Source organism: Bubalus bubalis, chromosome 16 (genome assembly GCF_019923935.1).
Source record: "Bubalus bubalis isolate 160015118507 breed Murrah chromosome 16, NDDB_SH_1, whole genome shotgun sequence".
NCBI classification, from domain to species: Eukaryota; Metazoa; Chordata; class Mammalia; order Artiodactyla; family Bovidae; genus Bubalus; species Bubalus bubalis.
Window position 1 is genome coordinate 8,986,368 of NC_059172.1, and position 13,639 is coordinate 9,000,006.

The 13,639-nt window shown below is 54.0% G+C and overlaps 1 protein-coding gene across 4 annotated transcripts; it reads right to left on the reverse strand.

Annotated features, from left to right (window-relative positions):
• Nucleotides 1-4,191: 4,191 nt before the first annotated feature.
• SLC35C1 (solute carrier family 35 member C1) lies at nucleotides 4,192-12,346 on the reverse strand. 4 transcript variants are annotated; one of them, XM_044928926.1, is made up of 3 exons: nucleotides 12,330-12,346; nucleotides 9,987-10,513; nucleotides 4,192-6,104 (listed from the first exon to the last, which is right to left on the reverse strand). In XM_044928926.1, exons 2-3 carry the CDS (start codon nucleotides 10,480-10,482, stop codon nucleotides 5,545-5,547), a joined length of 1,056 nt encoding a protein of 351 aa, XP_044784861.1. In that variant the 5' UTR covers nucleotides 10,483-10,513; nucleotides 12,330-12,346; the 3' UTR covers nucleotides 4,192-5,544.
• Nucleotides 12,347-13,639: the final 1,293 nt, after the last annotated feature.

Consider the following 13,639-nt stretch of genomic DNA (forward strand, 5'->3'; position numbering starts at 1 on the left):
AGGTAAGGCAGGGACCCTGTGGATGGTGACCTGGGGAGGAAGCAGAGAGAGGCTCGCTAGATGGATGGAAAATCATATAACCCTTTTGGGGCTACAGAGCAGCCTGGGAGCCAGACTGCAGACCTGGTAGAAACACAGCTGCCCCTACCCAGCTCCCACCTTTACCCCACAGGCTCCTTCCAAATCCTTCCACTTGCCTGGGGTCCTCTGAGACTATTTCCTCCTTCCCAAGCCAGTCTGTACCTGGACAGAAAGCTGATGGTGAATGGGAGTTACAAAAGTAGGCAAAGCCCACCCACATGAGAACAAGCAGGCTATCTATTCTGAACTTGCTATAGCAGGGGAGTCAGCCACCGTCACTTGCAGTGTGGCAAAGATTCAAAGGCAGGCAGAGGAGTGGGAAGGCTTTCTAGAGAAAAGAGAATGCTTCAGGAGGCTATTAAACTGATTGGAAAGGCGGAGGTGGGTTCATTAGAAGCGGGAGGGGATCCTGTGTGATTGCTTGGTCCTTAGTTGGAAGTAGGGAGTGGGTATCAAAAATAGGGAAATAGGCTGCCATTGCCCAAATCTTGACTCTTCTGGGATCGTGTCACTGGAGGTACCGGTTTAGCTTCCAGGGCTGACTGCTGCCAAATTTGTGGGTCAGAGTTCTATTGTCCTATATGGTTTGGCCCATGTCCCTCTGTGTTTTCAGTCTCATTGTACAGAAAGGTCACCCAGCTCTGTGATTTGGGGCAGGATACTAACTTCTCTGGGCCTCGGTTCCCTCATCTGTGAAAGGGGGCTGTTAATAGTACCTGCTACAGAGGCTTCCCTGGTGTCCTGGTTAAGACTTGGCCTTTCAACACAGAAGGTGTGGGGCTGATCCCTGGTTGGGGAGCTAAGATCCTATATGCCTCCTGACCAAAAAACCAAAACATACAACAGAAGCAATACTGTAGCAAATTCAATAAAGATTTTAAAAACTGTCCACATCAAAAAAAGAAAGTTCCACATCTTAAAAAAAGAAAAACAAAACAGTACCTATTGCAGATGTTAATCTGGGTCAACGGGTGTCAGACGTTAACGGGTAATATGCTTAGAGTAGCACCCGGCATGTGGTGAGCATCTAACAAATACTAGCAATAATAATAGTCACGGTGACTGTCATTATTTTTAAAAAATGGTGATCGATGATGCTTAGCAGAAAGGGCACTGGCCTGAGAGAAGGGGTCTGGGTCCTGCCCCACTGCACTGCAGCTTTGGCAAGTCAGCCACACATACTGAGCCTCAGGCTTGTCTGTGAGATCTGGGCCTGATTCAAACTTGCTCCTAGCTCCACGGCTGTACATTCCCCACCAGGGCTCAGCGATCCCCTGCAGTCACCCTCACCCTAGTCACCACCCCCCCCTTCCCTCCCCCAGCCTTCCTTCATCTAAGCTCCCAACACACCTGGGGCAGCTGCTTCTGTGCAGCTGGCTCCGGTGTCCCCGTTTTAGCCAGTTCCAGGTCCTAAATTTAGCCCTCTCACAGGAGCCGAGGTTTTCAGTGGGGGCAGGGCCTGTGTCAGGTGAGGCAGCTATGTGATCATCAGATGAGGGCCCAGGAGGACTGAATACCACACTCTAGTTTGTCCTTGATGTCTCAGGCTTATCTTGTGACCCTATGGGGGCCTCAGTTTTCTTATCTAGTAACCAAAGTTCACGTACGTCAACTCCTTAAATCGTCATGTTCTCTCTTCTTTCAGTCACTCAGTCGTGTCCGACTCTTTGCAACCCCATGGACTGCAGCATGCCAGGCTTCCCTGTCCATCACCAACTCCTGGAGCTTGCTCAAACTCATGTTCATCACGTCGGCGGTGCCATCCGACCATCTCATCCTCTGTCGTCCCCTTCTCCTCCCGCCTTCAGTCTTTCCCAGCATCAGGGTCTTTTCCAATCTCTTCATTAGAACAACTTTCTTTTCTTTCATATGGCAAAAGGATCTGAGAGGGTAAGTGATTTATCTAATTCATTCCTCTCACTGCTGCTGCTGCTAAGTCGCTTCAGTGGTGTCCGACTCTGTGCGACCCCATAGGCGACAGCCCATCAGGCTCCCCAACCCCTGGGATTCTCTGGGCAAGAACACTGGAGTGGGTTGCCATTTCCTTCTCCAATGCATGAAAGTGAAAAGTGAAAGTGTAGTCGCTCAATCGTGTCTGACTCCTAGCGACCCCATGGACTGCAGCCTACCAGGCTCCTTCGTCCATGGGATTTTCCAGGCATGAGTACTGGAGTGGGTTGCCATTGCCTTCTCCGGATAAGAACAATAACTCACTGTATTTTCAGAACGATGCTGAGCATCAATTCACAACCATTTTGTGTGGCAGGATGGACAAGGATTATCCCCATATTTCAAGAAAAGTGAGGCCTGGAAAAGGTTAGGAGACTTGTCCGAGGCCCCCTAGCTTCTAAGAAGTGGAACCCAGGTCTCCAGACTTATGATCAAGTGCTCTGCAAAAACAGAAGTAAAGAGTGATGCATTCTGGAAATGTGTGTGTCAGTGTTGAATCAGCTTCCTGTTCCTAAATTTTCCATTTCATCCACCATTTTTCTTTTTTTTTTTTTCTGGGCAGCTTGACTTCCACATCTCTGCCTTTTTGTACCAGACTATTTTATGCTTGTTTTTTGGGGGCATATTAAAATATTTTTTGAGATTTTTTTTTTTCCAAGTTGTATTCCCACTATTTCAGGGTATCTTTGTTGATGTCAGATGTGTATATATGACATGTATATGGTTCTCTTTAAGCCTTCCTGGCCTTTTCTTAGAGGAAATTTTGGAGATAACTCCTTCTTGATATGTACATTATCCCCTTAGCAACCTGTTACCACTGGAATCAAAGGGGAAAAGTGATCTTATTTTTATGTTACAAACAAGACACTTTGTTAGAAAAAAAAAAAGTGTGGAGGGGAACCAAAGAGAAGGGGAACTGTGGACTTGCCAGTGAAGACACACTTCCTTTGCTTCTTGCAGGTGAAACATTCCCGGGGACGGCCCTGGCTCCTTTAAATACCATAGAGACGAGCTGGGGGCGGTGGGTGCTGACTGTGGGAATCTGGGATGCTGGAAGGCTGGCTCTGGTTTTCTCTGGGCTTCATGTGCATCAGAACTGGGGTGTTCTGCTGCATGTGGATGCAAATCCATCCTCAGACACCGTTCATCTTTGTGCTTTTCTGTGTGGAGGTCTTGGACAGCAGGCTGTTCAGTTGTGTCCTGTGAATTGAGGCTGCCTGAATTTTTTTCAAACTATTTAGATTTTTCTAGAATCTTATTCAAGAAAGGGCTAATAACATGAACAATGTTGTCTCAATCTTCTGACTATACAGAGGGTGCAGAAATGATTATATCCCTTCTCTGTTTAAGGGACCTGGTGATGGCTTTAAAACTGATTAGAATCAAGACCAGATGGACCACTGCATTGAAGGCTGATCACACCATGACCCACTCTCCTTTTCTATACACCCCCCTCGCCAAACAATACCTCTCACCACTCCTCGTGTGCTCTTTCCTCAGGTTAATCTTGTTTCCTGGTCAGCCTACCCCTGCTCCTGGAGCCCCTGCTTCCCTAGTAATATTCAAACACCCTGGCCCTTGTGAAGACGTGGTCTCTCCATCTTCTGAAATCTCAGGGCAATACTGCATCTGTTACGGGAACCTTGATGTGTGTTTATATTCTTGTCTCTGGAAGCAGATTTGGGTTCTCATGCCAGCACGTCCCACCACCAGTGCCTGGCATGCAGTAGGTGCTCAAAAAATGCTGGGTATGCTTAAGGGCCCTGGGGTGAAGCAGCGGTGCTCTGAAGGCAGAGACTTCTGTCTGACTCCCACTGCCGCCTCTTTCTTCCTATGCTCCTTCCTGAGCCTCCGTGTCCCCATCTGTAAAGTGGGGGAATGGGTGATGGCGCCCACCTCAAGGCATGTTGGGGAGGGATGTGGAAATGAACGATGGAGCAGAGCACTCAGCAGTGTCTTGCCTCCGGCAAGAACCCAGAAAGTGGCGCCAATTACCAACAGGAAACTTGAGGTCTGAGATCAACCCCTGGCCTGGAGGGAGAACAGGCTCTGAGAAGGGCTGTTGTGATAGGACCCAGGCTTGCTGAAGGCAGGGCTGGGCCTTTGTTCACAGGTGCCATCCAGACCCCGCCTATCCCGTCTCACTCCACACAAACAAGATGTTTTAGTCCAATTTTTAATTAAACTGCACACAATTCAGGGCATCAAGTCCCACCTTCATTAGAAACCACCTGGGAGGGTGGAGGGACTGGAACAGAGGGGTGGTGAGAAGACCCCCCTCTCCCCAGCCTTCTGCTACAGGGACTGAAAACATCAGAGTTACCCCCCAAAAGCTGGGTGGAACGAAACACCAACAGAAGGGACAGGAGTCAGGAAAGCCACCCTGAGGCCCGGAAGGTGGGGATGAGCGGAAGGGAAGATTCTTTCAGCCTTAAACTCAGGGATGTTCGCAACTGTTAGCTGAATGCTTTCACCTAGATCAGGTTACCAGCCCAGCCCTACAGGAAGTGTATCTTGAGGGGGTCGGCACAGCTGAGGTAGAAAGCTCTGAGCTGACCCTTGCTCCCTCAGCACCTCCTGGGGAGGCAGAGTTCGCAGAAGCCAAAGTGGCTCCCTGGCTCCACTTCTGGGAGGCTGTTCCCTGAGCCAGGTAGCTGTGCCAGGTGGCAGCTGCCCCTTAGGGGCAGGGGAGTGAGGCGGGGAAAACTGGTGTTGGGGACTGCGGGAGAGTGTCACTGAGCCTGCTGAACCTGTGAAGGACGTACCATGTTCAAACAGGGGAAACGTGGGGTGCAGACGGCGGGGACAGGGAGCTCTCCCATGATGCAGCCCATTCCCAGGCCACTTCCCAGCAGCCCTTGCGGGTGCCAGGACCAGGCTTGGGTACCGCTGACCTTTCACCCCCTTTCATGGGACCTGCTCGTCTCATCGCAGAGAAGAGGGAACGTTTGCCCATTTCCTCCCTCAGCCCAGCCCATGCTCTCCTCCAAAAGGCTGGTTTGAGGTGGGGGGTTGGGTCAAAGCTATGGTACCTGCCTGGGACACAGAGAGGTGAGGTTTCTCAAACCCTAAGCCTCTGGTGCGGGTCCCAGCCCCATCTCCCCTGAGTGTAAGTGAAGACTGGCTGGCTTTGCCAATGCTGTCCCTTCAAGGTGTGGCCTGTTCCCAACCTCAAAGGTCGTGTGGAGGTAGAAGGCCCTGGAAGGGGGCACAGTCTCTGGCACGTGCCCCTGTCCTAGTCCCTGCAAGCTGCTACTCCTCCAGAGAACCTAACTGGCTCTTCTCATGGGGGCGTCCCTCCTCCCTATGGGAGGACAAAACCCTGCAACTAGGAAAGGGGTTGAGACGGGTCTGGCAACTTTCTGACAACACTGGGAAACACTGGCTCCATTTCAACCACCAGATTCCCGTCATGTCTGTAAGGCCATAGTCTCCGGGTCCAGAGAGACACTTTCATTGCATTCAGGGGTGTGCTCCCCGGGGGCTGGGCCGTGCCTGGGTCTCTGGGGAAGCTCACACCTCCATGTTGCTCTTCTCGTTCTCCCTGGGGTGGGGCTCCTCCTGCATCTTCTTCATCTCCCGGCCCCTGACCCAGGTATAAGCAGAGGAGCCCCCCAGCACCATCATGTTGCTCGTCCACCAGAGAAAGCTCTTGGCCTCCTCGTAGTAGAGGACAGCCAGCACCGTCTGGGCACAGGCTTTGGCTGTGCCGGACACGTTGTGGGTCAGGGGACTGGTGAACTTGATCTGCAGTCCCGTCACATAGCCGATGGCGAAGCCAAACAGGCCGCCCAGCGTCATCATACCCCAGAAGTGGGCGCTGCCCAGCTGGGGGAAGGTGAAGAGGGCCCGGAGCTCCCCCAGCACCAGGAGCAGGGGCAGGAAGAGGACGCAAGCGTTGACGTTGTTGTAGAAGGTCAGACGCCAGATGCTGCCGTCCACCGCCGGGAGCACCTTCTTGGTGTAGATGGCGTTGAGCGAGACGCAGAGGCTGGCGAGCACGCCGAAGAGGGTCCCCGTCCAAGACAGGGTGCCCTCTGCTCCTTCCTGGTCCACTCCAAGCCAGAAGCCACCTGCAGCGGGGAGAGGGGAACGAGCATGGGGAGGAGGAAGGACAGAGAATTTTGCCACCCAAGTTCACAGACTGTGTCACACTGATCTCACCATTCCATCCCCCTGGCCCTTCCTGCAAGAAAGGTGTGCAAAATCTCCACTATGTGCAAAGCACCGCACAAGGGCTGGGGGAGTTAGGCCAGGATAGGAACCCTTCCTCATGGGGCTTGCATTCCAGCAGAGGAAAGAGCCATTAAAATGATTCCTTTCCCAATTACTTGTTTAATTGCAATTGTAATGAGGTCCATAAAACAGGACAGGGTGCTGTGAGAACCCTGTAACTGGACGACTGGGCTGGCCTGGGGCCCCCTCAAAAGCAACGTGTGAAATGGGTTCTGAGGGTTGAGCGTGGCTACAGCACTTAGTGGCAGAGGTGACCCTGGGCGAGTGACTTGAGGTCTCGGAGCCTCACTCAGCCTCCCGGTCTGTGAGATGGGAGCCTACCCTGGTGAGAAGCACTTATGGCCGGAGGCCTTTGGGGCTGCTTACTCTGAGACTATCATTTTGTGACACCTCCTACCCATGGAGCCTCCTCGGCGCCCCACTGCCCACCCTCAGCTTGGCATGCTGGGCTCCCCAGGCCCTCGAACCCCATCTCCGTGCCACGATCACCCCGAGTCGCCACTCTCATCTCCCTGCTTCTCACACCAGGGTTCAGCACCCTTGATCATTTTCTGAACCAGAAACGCTCTCCTCCTTCTTGGGACATTCCACTCATTCTTTAAGGTCAAAGCCAACCTCTCCAGGGCTGAAGTCTCTCCTGGTACCCCCAGCACCCAGACCTCTTCCTGGCTTCCTTCTGCCTGTGCTTTCCTTCAAGACCCTTGCCTGCCCTGGGCTGCTAGGCACCTGCCCACGGGGACAGTACAGCCTCTCTAGCTTAGACCCCACTTTCCCAGAAGGCAGGGGCCGAAATCTTACACGTGCTGTATCTCCCGCCACGTGGTTTTGGTGTCAGAGAGACCTGGACTCCGATCGGGCTCTGTCATTTAAAGGCTGCGTGGCCCAAGGAAAGTCTACTTAAATTCTCTGAGCTCCCATGTCCTTCCGCTGTAGACATCTGGGTTCATGTTCTTGACCTTCCCACTTCAATCAATCTACTCTCTACCTTGCAGCCAGCATGATCTTCCGACAGGACAGATCTGCTCGGGTCCTGTCCTGGCTTAAAGCCTCTCTGGGCATCTCCACAGCCCTCAGGAAACAGTCCAGGCTCACTTAACTTGGGCAGCCTCACGGGCACAGCCTGCTCTGGCCCAGCCACGCAGAAATGCGTGTTTTTCCTTCTGCCTAGAACGTTCTCTCCTCACTTCTTCCTTACATCCATCTAGTACTTCCTTTGGAACGCCAGCTTAGAACCCTCCCTCCCTGCTTTTCTCTCTCCCCCGTCTCCACCCCGCCAGGGTTTCCTCAGCACCTTTTATGTCCGAGTCACGGCATAACTTCCTGACTGCCAGGCATCAACCCCATGCCCTCCAGGAGTGTGGGAGCTGCATCTACCTTTTCAGAATCTGCATCCCCAGAGCTCTTGGCACATGCTTGGCCAGTGAGTAATATCTGCTGAGTGAATGCATGTAGGTTGTTTTGGAGGTGGTCGTGAGGATCAGAGGAGACAAGACTGGGCCGTAAGCGCTTGCTGGAAGTGTTCTCTTTCTCAGCAGAACCTTTGCAAAGAGGTACCTCCAGCCTGGTTCTGGGGGCACAGCCAGAGGGCCCCCAGCCCTCCTGCCGGTTACCTTTTGAGTCCAGAAGAGGGACTGCCCCTTTTAAAATTCCAGACCCCAGAGGGAATCTCAGCCAAGAAGGAGCACTGAATGATACTGTCCAAGGAAGGGAGGAGGAGGGGACCAGGACGGGAGGAGGAGGGGGCCTGGAGAGTCACCTGAGACCCACGTTCCCGACAAGGAGGAACGGGGGTGGGGTGGGGTGGAGGGGGTGGGGGGTGGGGCAACACTGCGGAGAGGAGGCCCAGGCGCTGGGCCAGCAGACAGCACTACCTCCTGGGCGTCTGTCCCAGCAGCCAACCAGTGAATGTCCTTTCCCAGAAGCTGTCTCACCATCTACTACTCTGATTACTTTTCAGACTTGGGCCTAGTTTCCCTCAAGACTTCACCAGCCTGCATGTAAATTAGCCAATCAGGAAGTCCCTCCCTCTCCCCCCACACCCCTGACTCCATAAAGTCAGAGGGCTGAAGTGGAGATCCCTGGGGCATTTGTCTAAGTGAGGCCTGGGAGTCCATACCAACTCCCTGGGGGAGGAAATGGGAGCTGCTGAGATGGATCTGCCAGGGGTCTTGGCAGCTGCCATCACTCCAACCTCTGCCATTCTCTCTCTCCCACCTTGAACTGAGACTGGGCAGGCCTAGGTCCACAGTGGCTCAATGAGGAAAACATTTTCTAGGACAGGTGGCATGGGATGGGCCCCTCCTCGCCACTGGTGCAACTCAGCTTGAGGACTCAGATACTAACCAAGACGATGTAGGTCAACCAAGATGAAGTCTGCAGAACCAGGAAGAACCTGAACAGGTTCAAAGAAAGATTCCGTTCCTGGAAGACGGAGCCTCAGGAGGACTCTGAGGGGGTGGGAATCTGGAGGTGCTCCTACCTAAGGGGCTGCAATAAAACACTTTGTGATGATGAAAATGATCTACCATCTGTGTCGTCCAGTACAACAGCCACTGGCCACACGTGGTGACTGAGCACTTGAAATGTGGCTACAGAATCAGGACACAACTGAGAAACTGAATTTTTAAAATTTCATTGAATTTGAATGGAAATAGACCCATGTGGTCAGTGGCTACTGAACTAGATGGCACAGTTCTAACCTCTAGGGCAGGGTCCCCAACCTCCAGGCCATGGACCAGTACGTCCTGTCAGATCAATGGTAGCATTAGATTAGAAATACAATGTGCAATAAATGTAATGGGCATGAATTATCCTGAAACCATCCCCCCACTCCCAAGTCCGTGGAAAGACTCTTCCACGAAACTGGTCCCTGGGGCCGAAAAGGCTGGGGGCCGCTGCTCTAGGGGACAAGAACAGAGCGGAGTGATTAGAAATATAGGCTTGGGGGAGCAGCCAGTTTGAGTATCCATCCCAAGCTGGATACTTCCTAGCTGTGGGGCCCTGTGAGTGACTTAACCTGTCTGGTGTCAGTTTCCTTGTGTGTATGTAGTCGGTCATGGTGATGATAATACCATTCAGGCAACCTCTGGGGAACATAGGAGATGCTGTATGCAAATAATTAACACAATGTCCCCATTAGTAATTTTTATTTTCTGAGGGTCAAGTCTGGGAAGACAGCTAAGTTATCCCATAGCATATCTCTTGCCACCATCTCAGGCATTATCGTAAGCCTGCAAGGTCAGAGGATGATGGTACACATATATTTATTAAAAGATGCAATGTCCTCTAGAAAGAGCACTGGGTGAGAAGTCAGGACACTCAAACTCTTGAGAAGCAATAGAGTACAGTGGTCAAGTGTAAGGAGCCAGATTACTTGAGATCAGATCCCACCTCTACCACTTACTAGCTGTGTGCTGTGTGATCTTTGACAAATCACTTAACCTCTCTGTGCCTTAGTTTTCCCTGTGTGAAGTATAGATTGTAATCCCATCTTGTTTGAAGGACCCTGATTAGGCCCCTAGCTTGCTGGGTGACCTCCAGAAAGTTATTTGCCCTCTCTGGACCCCAGATTCTTCTTCATATGATGGTCAAAAAAGGGAGCCGGGGCAGATAAAGCCCAAAGATGTTTGACAGGGTTGTTCTTTAGGGTTTCAGCTCCCATCCTCCCCCAATCCCCTCCGCCCTGCGCCCACTCCCTGTGTCCCTGGCTGGCCACTCACCGATGATGACGCTGCAGGTGAGCAAGGCATAGAAGGAGGTGGTTTGCTTGAGCAGCAGGTAGGAGAGCAGCACATTGAAGACGGTGGTGAGTGAGCGACCCACGTTGTAGAAGGCCACACCCACATACTTGAGGCAGAGGTTATTGAAGGTGATCATGCCAATGAAGACCACAGACAGGGGCAGGACGCTGCGGGCCACTTTGAGGTCCAGGTGCAGGGCGGGGAAGTCCACGGTACCAGGGCAGCAGGTGGCCAGTGAGCTGAGGCCCTTGCACAGCAGCACGGTCACCAGGCACTGGTAGAAGGTGACGAAGATGGGGGTGTCCAGCCGCAGGGAGGGGCTATCCAGCAGGTACTTGTTAAGGAACACCATGGAGATGGACGTGACCCAGTAGAGAGAGACGACCAGGGCGATCTGCAGTGCCCGCAGCACAAAGGGCTTCTCCTGGCTGGCCTCTGCCTCTCCAGAGGGATCGGAAGTCCCCATCAGTGCCATGTGCAGGATTTTTGACCGCTTCAGAGAGGCCCTGTTCATGGTAGCAGAGGGGCTGGGTCAGCTCACAGCCAGACTGATTTCCTGGAGTACAGGGCAGCGAGCTCACATCTGCTTTCTGCAAGCCGAAGTCCTCAACTGTCACATGGCGGGTGGCCTGGAGGCCTCCCACTCTTCTCTCGGATGGAGAGGTTCTGCTTTGGGGTGAGCTCCACCACCTGCTCCCACCCTCAGGGGACTCATCAGACAAGACAGGGGAAAGGTGCCCGATGGGCTAAGGCTGGACGGAAATGACAAGTTAGGGGAGAACGGGCTGGAACCGAGTAGGAAGGAAACCAGCGGGAAGTGGGGGAGGGGAGGAATGGAAGGAGAAAGGGGGAGCAGGAGAAACGCAAGGCGAAGGGGCTTCAAAAGGGCGGGGGACAGCGTGAGGAAGAGGTGCGGAGAGAAACAGGCATGGGCTGCTATGGGAGAGAAAAGGTTTGCAGGGCGAGAAGCGGGAGGCATGCAAGGAGCTGAAAAGAGGGTGTGCGGGGGAGTTTGGAAAGAGGGTGCAGGCGAAGTCAGGGGCGCTCAGGGCCCGGGTCCTCCGGACCCGCAGTGGACTGGGCGGGTCCAAGCCCACGGCGCGCGGTCTTCCCAGGCTCCAAGCTTCCACTCGGTCCCGAAGCCTCCAGACACCTGAGGCCCCTCCCCCGGGGGAGGCGGGACCAGGGCTCATTTCCTGACACGCCCCCAACACCCTCCTTAAAGAGCCCGCGCGCCGGTATCTCCCTTAAAGCCACAGCGTCTGAGAATTGGCCTTCCGAGTCTGGCTCGCGGCGGGCCCCTGGCAGCCCGTGGGCGCTCCCCGCCCGCAGCTGGTGGTCCTGGGTGTTGGAGCTCGGTAGCCGCGGAAGGGTCCTGTGGGTGCTAGAGCCTCGGCCCCCTTCCAGCAAGCCCTCCCTCCCTGCTCCATCTCCTCGAGAGGCTTAACTCCCTCCGACTCAGCTCATCTGCAGGGCCATCTTGTCCCTCATCCGGGCAGGACCGCGTCCCCGGAGCCCTGGCGCCACCCCGAGTCCCCTGGGGTCCAGAGAACCGTGGCCCCGCCGCATCCCTCCACCTAGCGGCGCTCACACTTCCAAAACCTTGTTGCAATGGCCTCCTTCTCCCTACTTTCTCAGCCCCCAGCCCTCTCCCGAGCCTGAAACCCACCCCCCAGCAACGCCCCCACCCCAGATTCGAGGCCCTCCGGGTGGCCCGATTCGACCCTCAAGGCAGCACCCCACTTCCCCTCTCAGAAGCCCCACCCACCCACCCCCAGGACGGACCCAGCCGCAAGCTCCTGCCCCGGGGCTGGCGGTCCCTAGCCGCGAAGCGACCCCGGCGCTCACCTCCTCTGCACTGGCCGCCTGCCCACCCAGCCCGGCGCTGCACCTGCCGCGCCGCGCCCAGGGCCTCGCCCGCGGGAGATTACTTCCTGCTCCCAGCCCCTGGCGTGGGCGCCGCGCCAGCCTCGCTAGCCAGCTCCCCAAGTGGAACTGGGTCGGCCGCAGGGCGACCCAGGCCGCAGCCTAATCTTGGCTGCGAGTTATCTCGCCGGTCGTGGGAGCAGGCCCCCTTCTCTTTCCAAGGCCACCCCAGACCCGGGTATCCCGCCCGGGATCCCCCACCACTCCAGTTACCGCGGCTTGCAGGTCCCAGTACCCTGCTGCATTCGACCGGCTGCCGGCCTGTGCTTCCAGAAATGTGTTCGGGGGAACAGCCGAGATTCTTCCCGCCGGCAGTCCGGCGGTTAGTGGAGGGTCCCCCTCCCCCTCCCAGGGACGGGGCCTGGGAAATGGTCGCCAGCCTGGGCCATCACTCACCAGGCAGCCGGGAGGACCAACTTTTTCCTGGTTCCCCCTCTAGCCACTAACGTTGGGTAACTGCTCCAGAGTTAGCGTCCTTAAAACTAGGAGGCTGGACTTTGCAAGTGGGTCTCAACCTCCTAGCTGATATGGTTGAAAGTAAGGACTACGATTTGTTTGTAATATTTCAAACAGCATTTGATTTGTGAATGAGAAGTCTGAGATTTAGTTGAAAATACTTAGAATTCTCAAGACCACCCCGCTCCCCCGCAAGAAAACCCCAAAGGTTGATAGATAAAACGAGACAGGCAATTGTTGAAGTTAGGCTTGGGTACATGGAGGATACAAGAGTCTCCTTAGTTCTATATACATTTTAAAATTTCCATAATAAAAAGGTAAAACCTATGGAGTACATTTAGAGTCTTACTTGCTTACTGCATAAACCCTCACCAGTGTTTCAAACAGCCCATGGTGGGCTATGGGAACTGAAAGGGTTGCAGCGGAATAAGCACCCACCAACAGCCCCAGCCAGGGCAGACCCCCAGGGTGAGCTCTGCCCCAGGCCTGCCCTCTTCCTCCTGAAATGGGACTTCCTGCTTCCTAGTTATGGGCAGGTCTCTAGGTGGAGGATACCATTTGCTCACCTTGTCACCTTGGGGATCAAATTACCCTTTGGGGGAAGAAAAGGCTTAAAGGGACTGAGCTGGTCCTCTGACTTGGAGAGTCTCACTCCAGGGCCAAACATGAAAGGATGTAGGTTTCAGTTTGTGAAGAGCAACCCCTAAACCTGTTCTTCTCTCTTAGGCCTGATATTTCACCATGACAAATACTTTAGTGACACACAGGGCAAGCTTGTCTCTGAGAGGCCGTGGTTTCCTGGAAGGGCCCTTCAGCTTGGCAGGTTCAGTTCAGTTGCTCAGTCCTGTCCGACTCTTTGCAATCCTGTGGACTGCACCATGCCAGGCTTCCCTATCCATCACCAACTCCCGGAGCCTACTCAAACTCATGTCCATCGAGTTGGTGATGCCATCCAACCATTTCATCCTGTGTGGTCCCCTTCTCCTCCCACCTTCAATCTTTCCCAGCATCAGGGTCTTTTCCAATGAGTCAGTTTTTCGCATCAGGTGGCCAAAGTATTGGAGTTTCGGCTTCAGCGTGAGTTCTTCTAATGAATATTCAGGACTGAATTCCTTTAGGATCGACTGGTTGGATCTCCTTTCAGTCCAGGAGACTCTCAAGAGTCTTCTCCAACACACAGTTCAAAAGCATCAGTTCTTCGGCACTCAGCTTTCATTATAGTCCAACTCTCACATCTGTACATGGCAGGT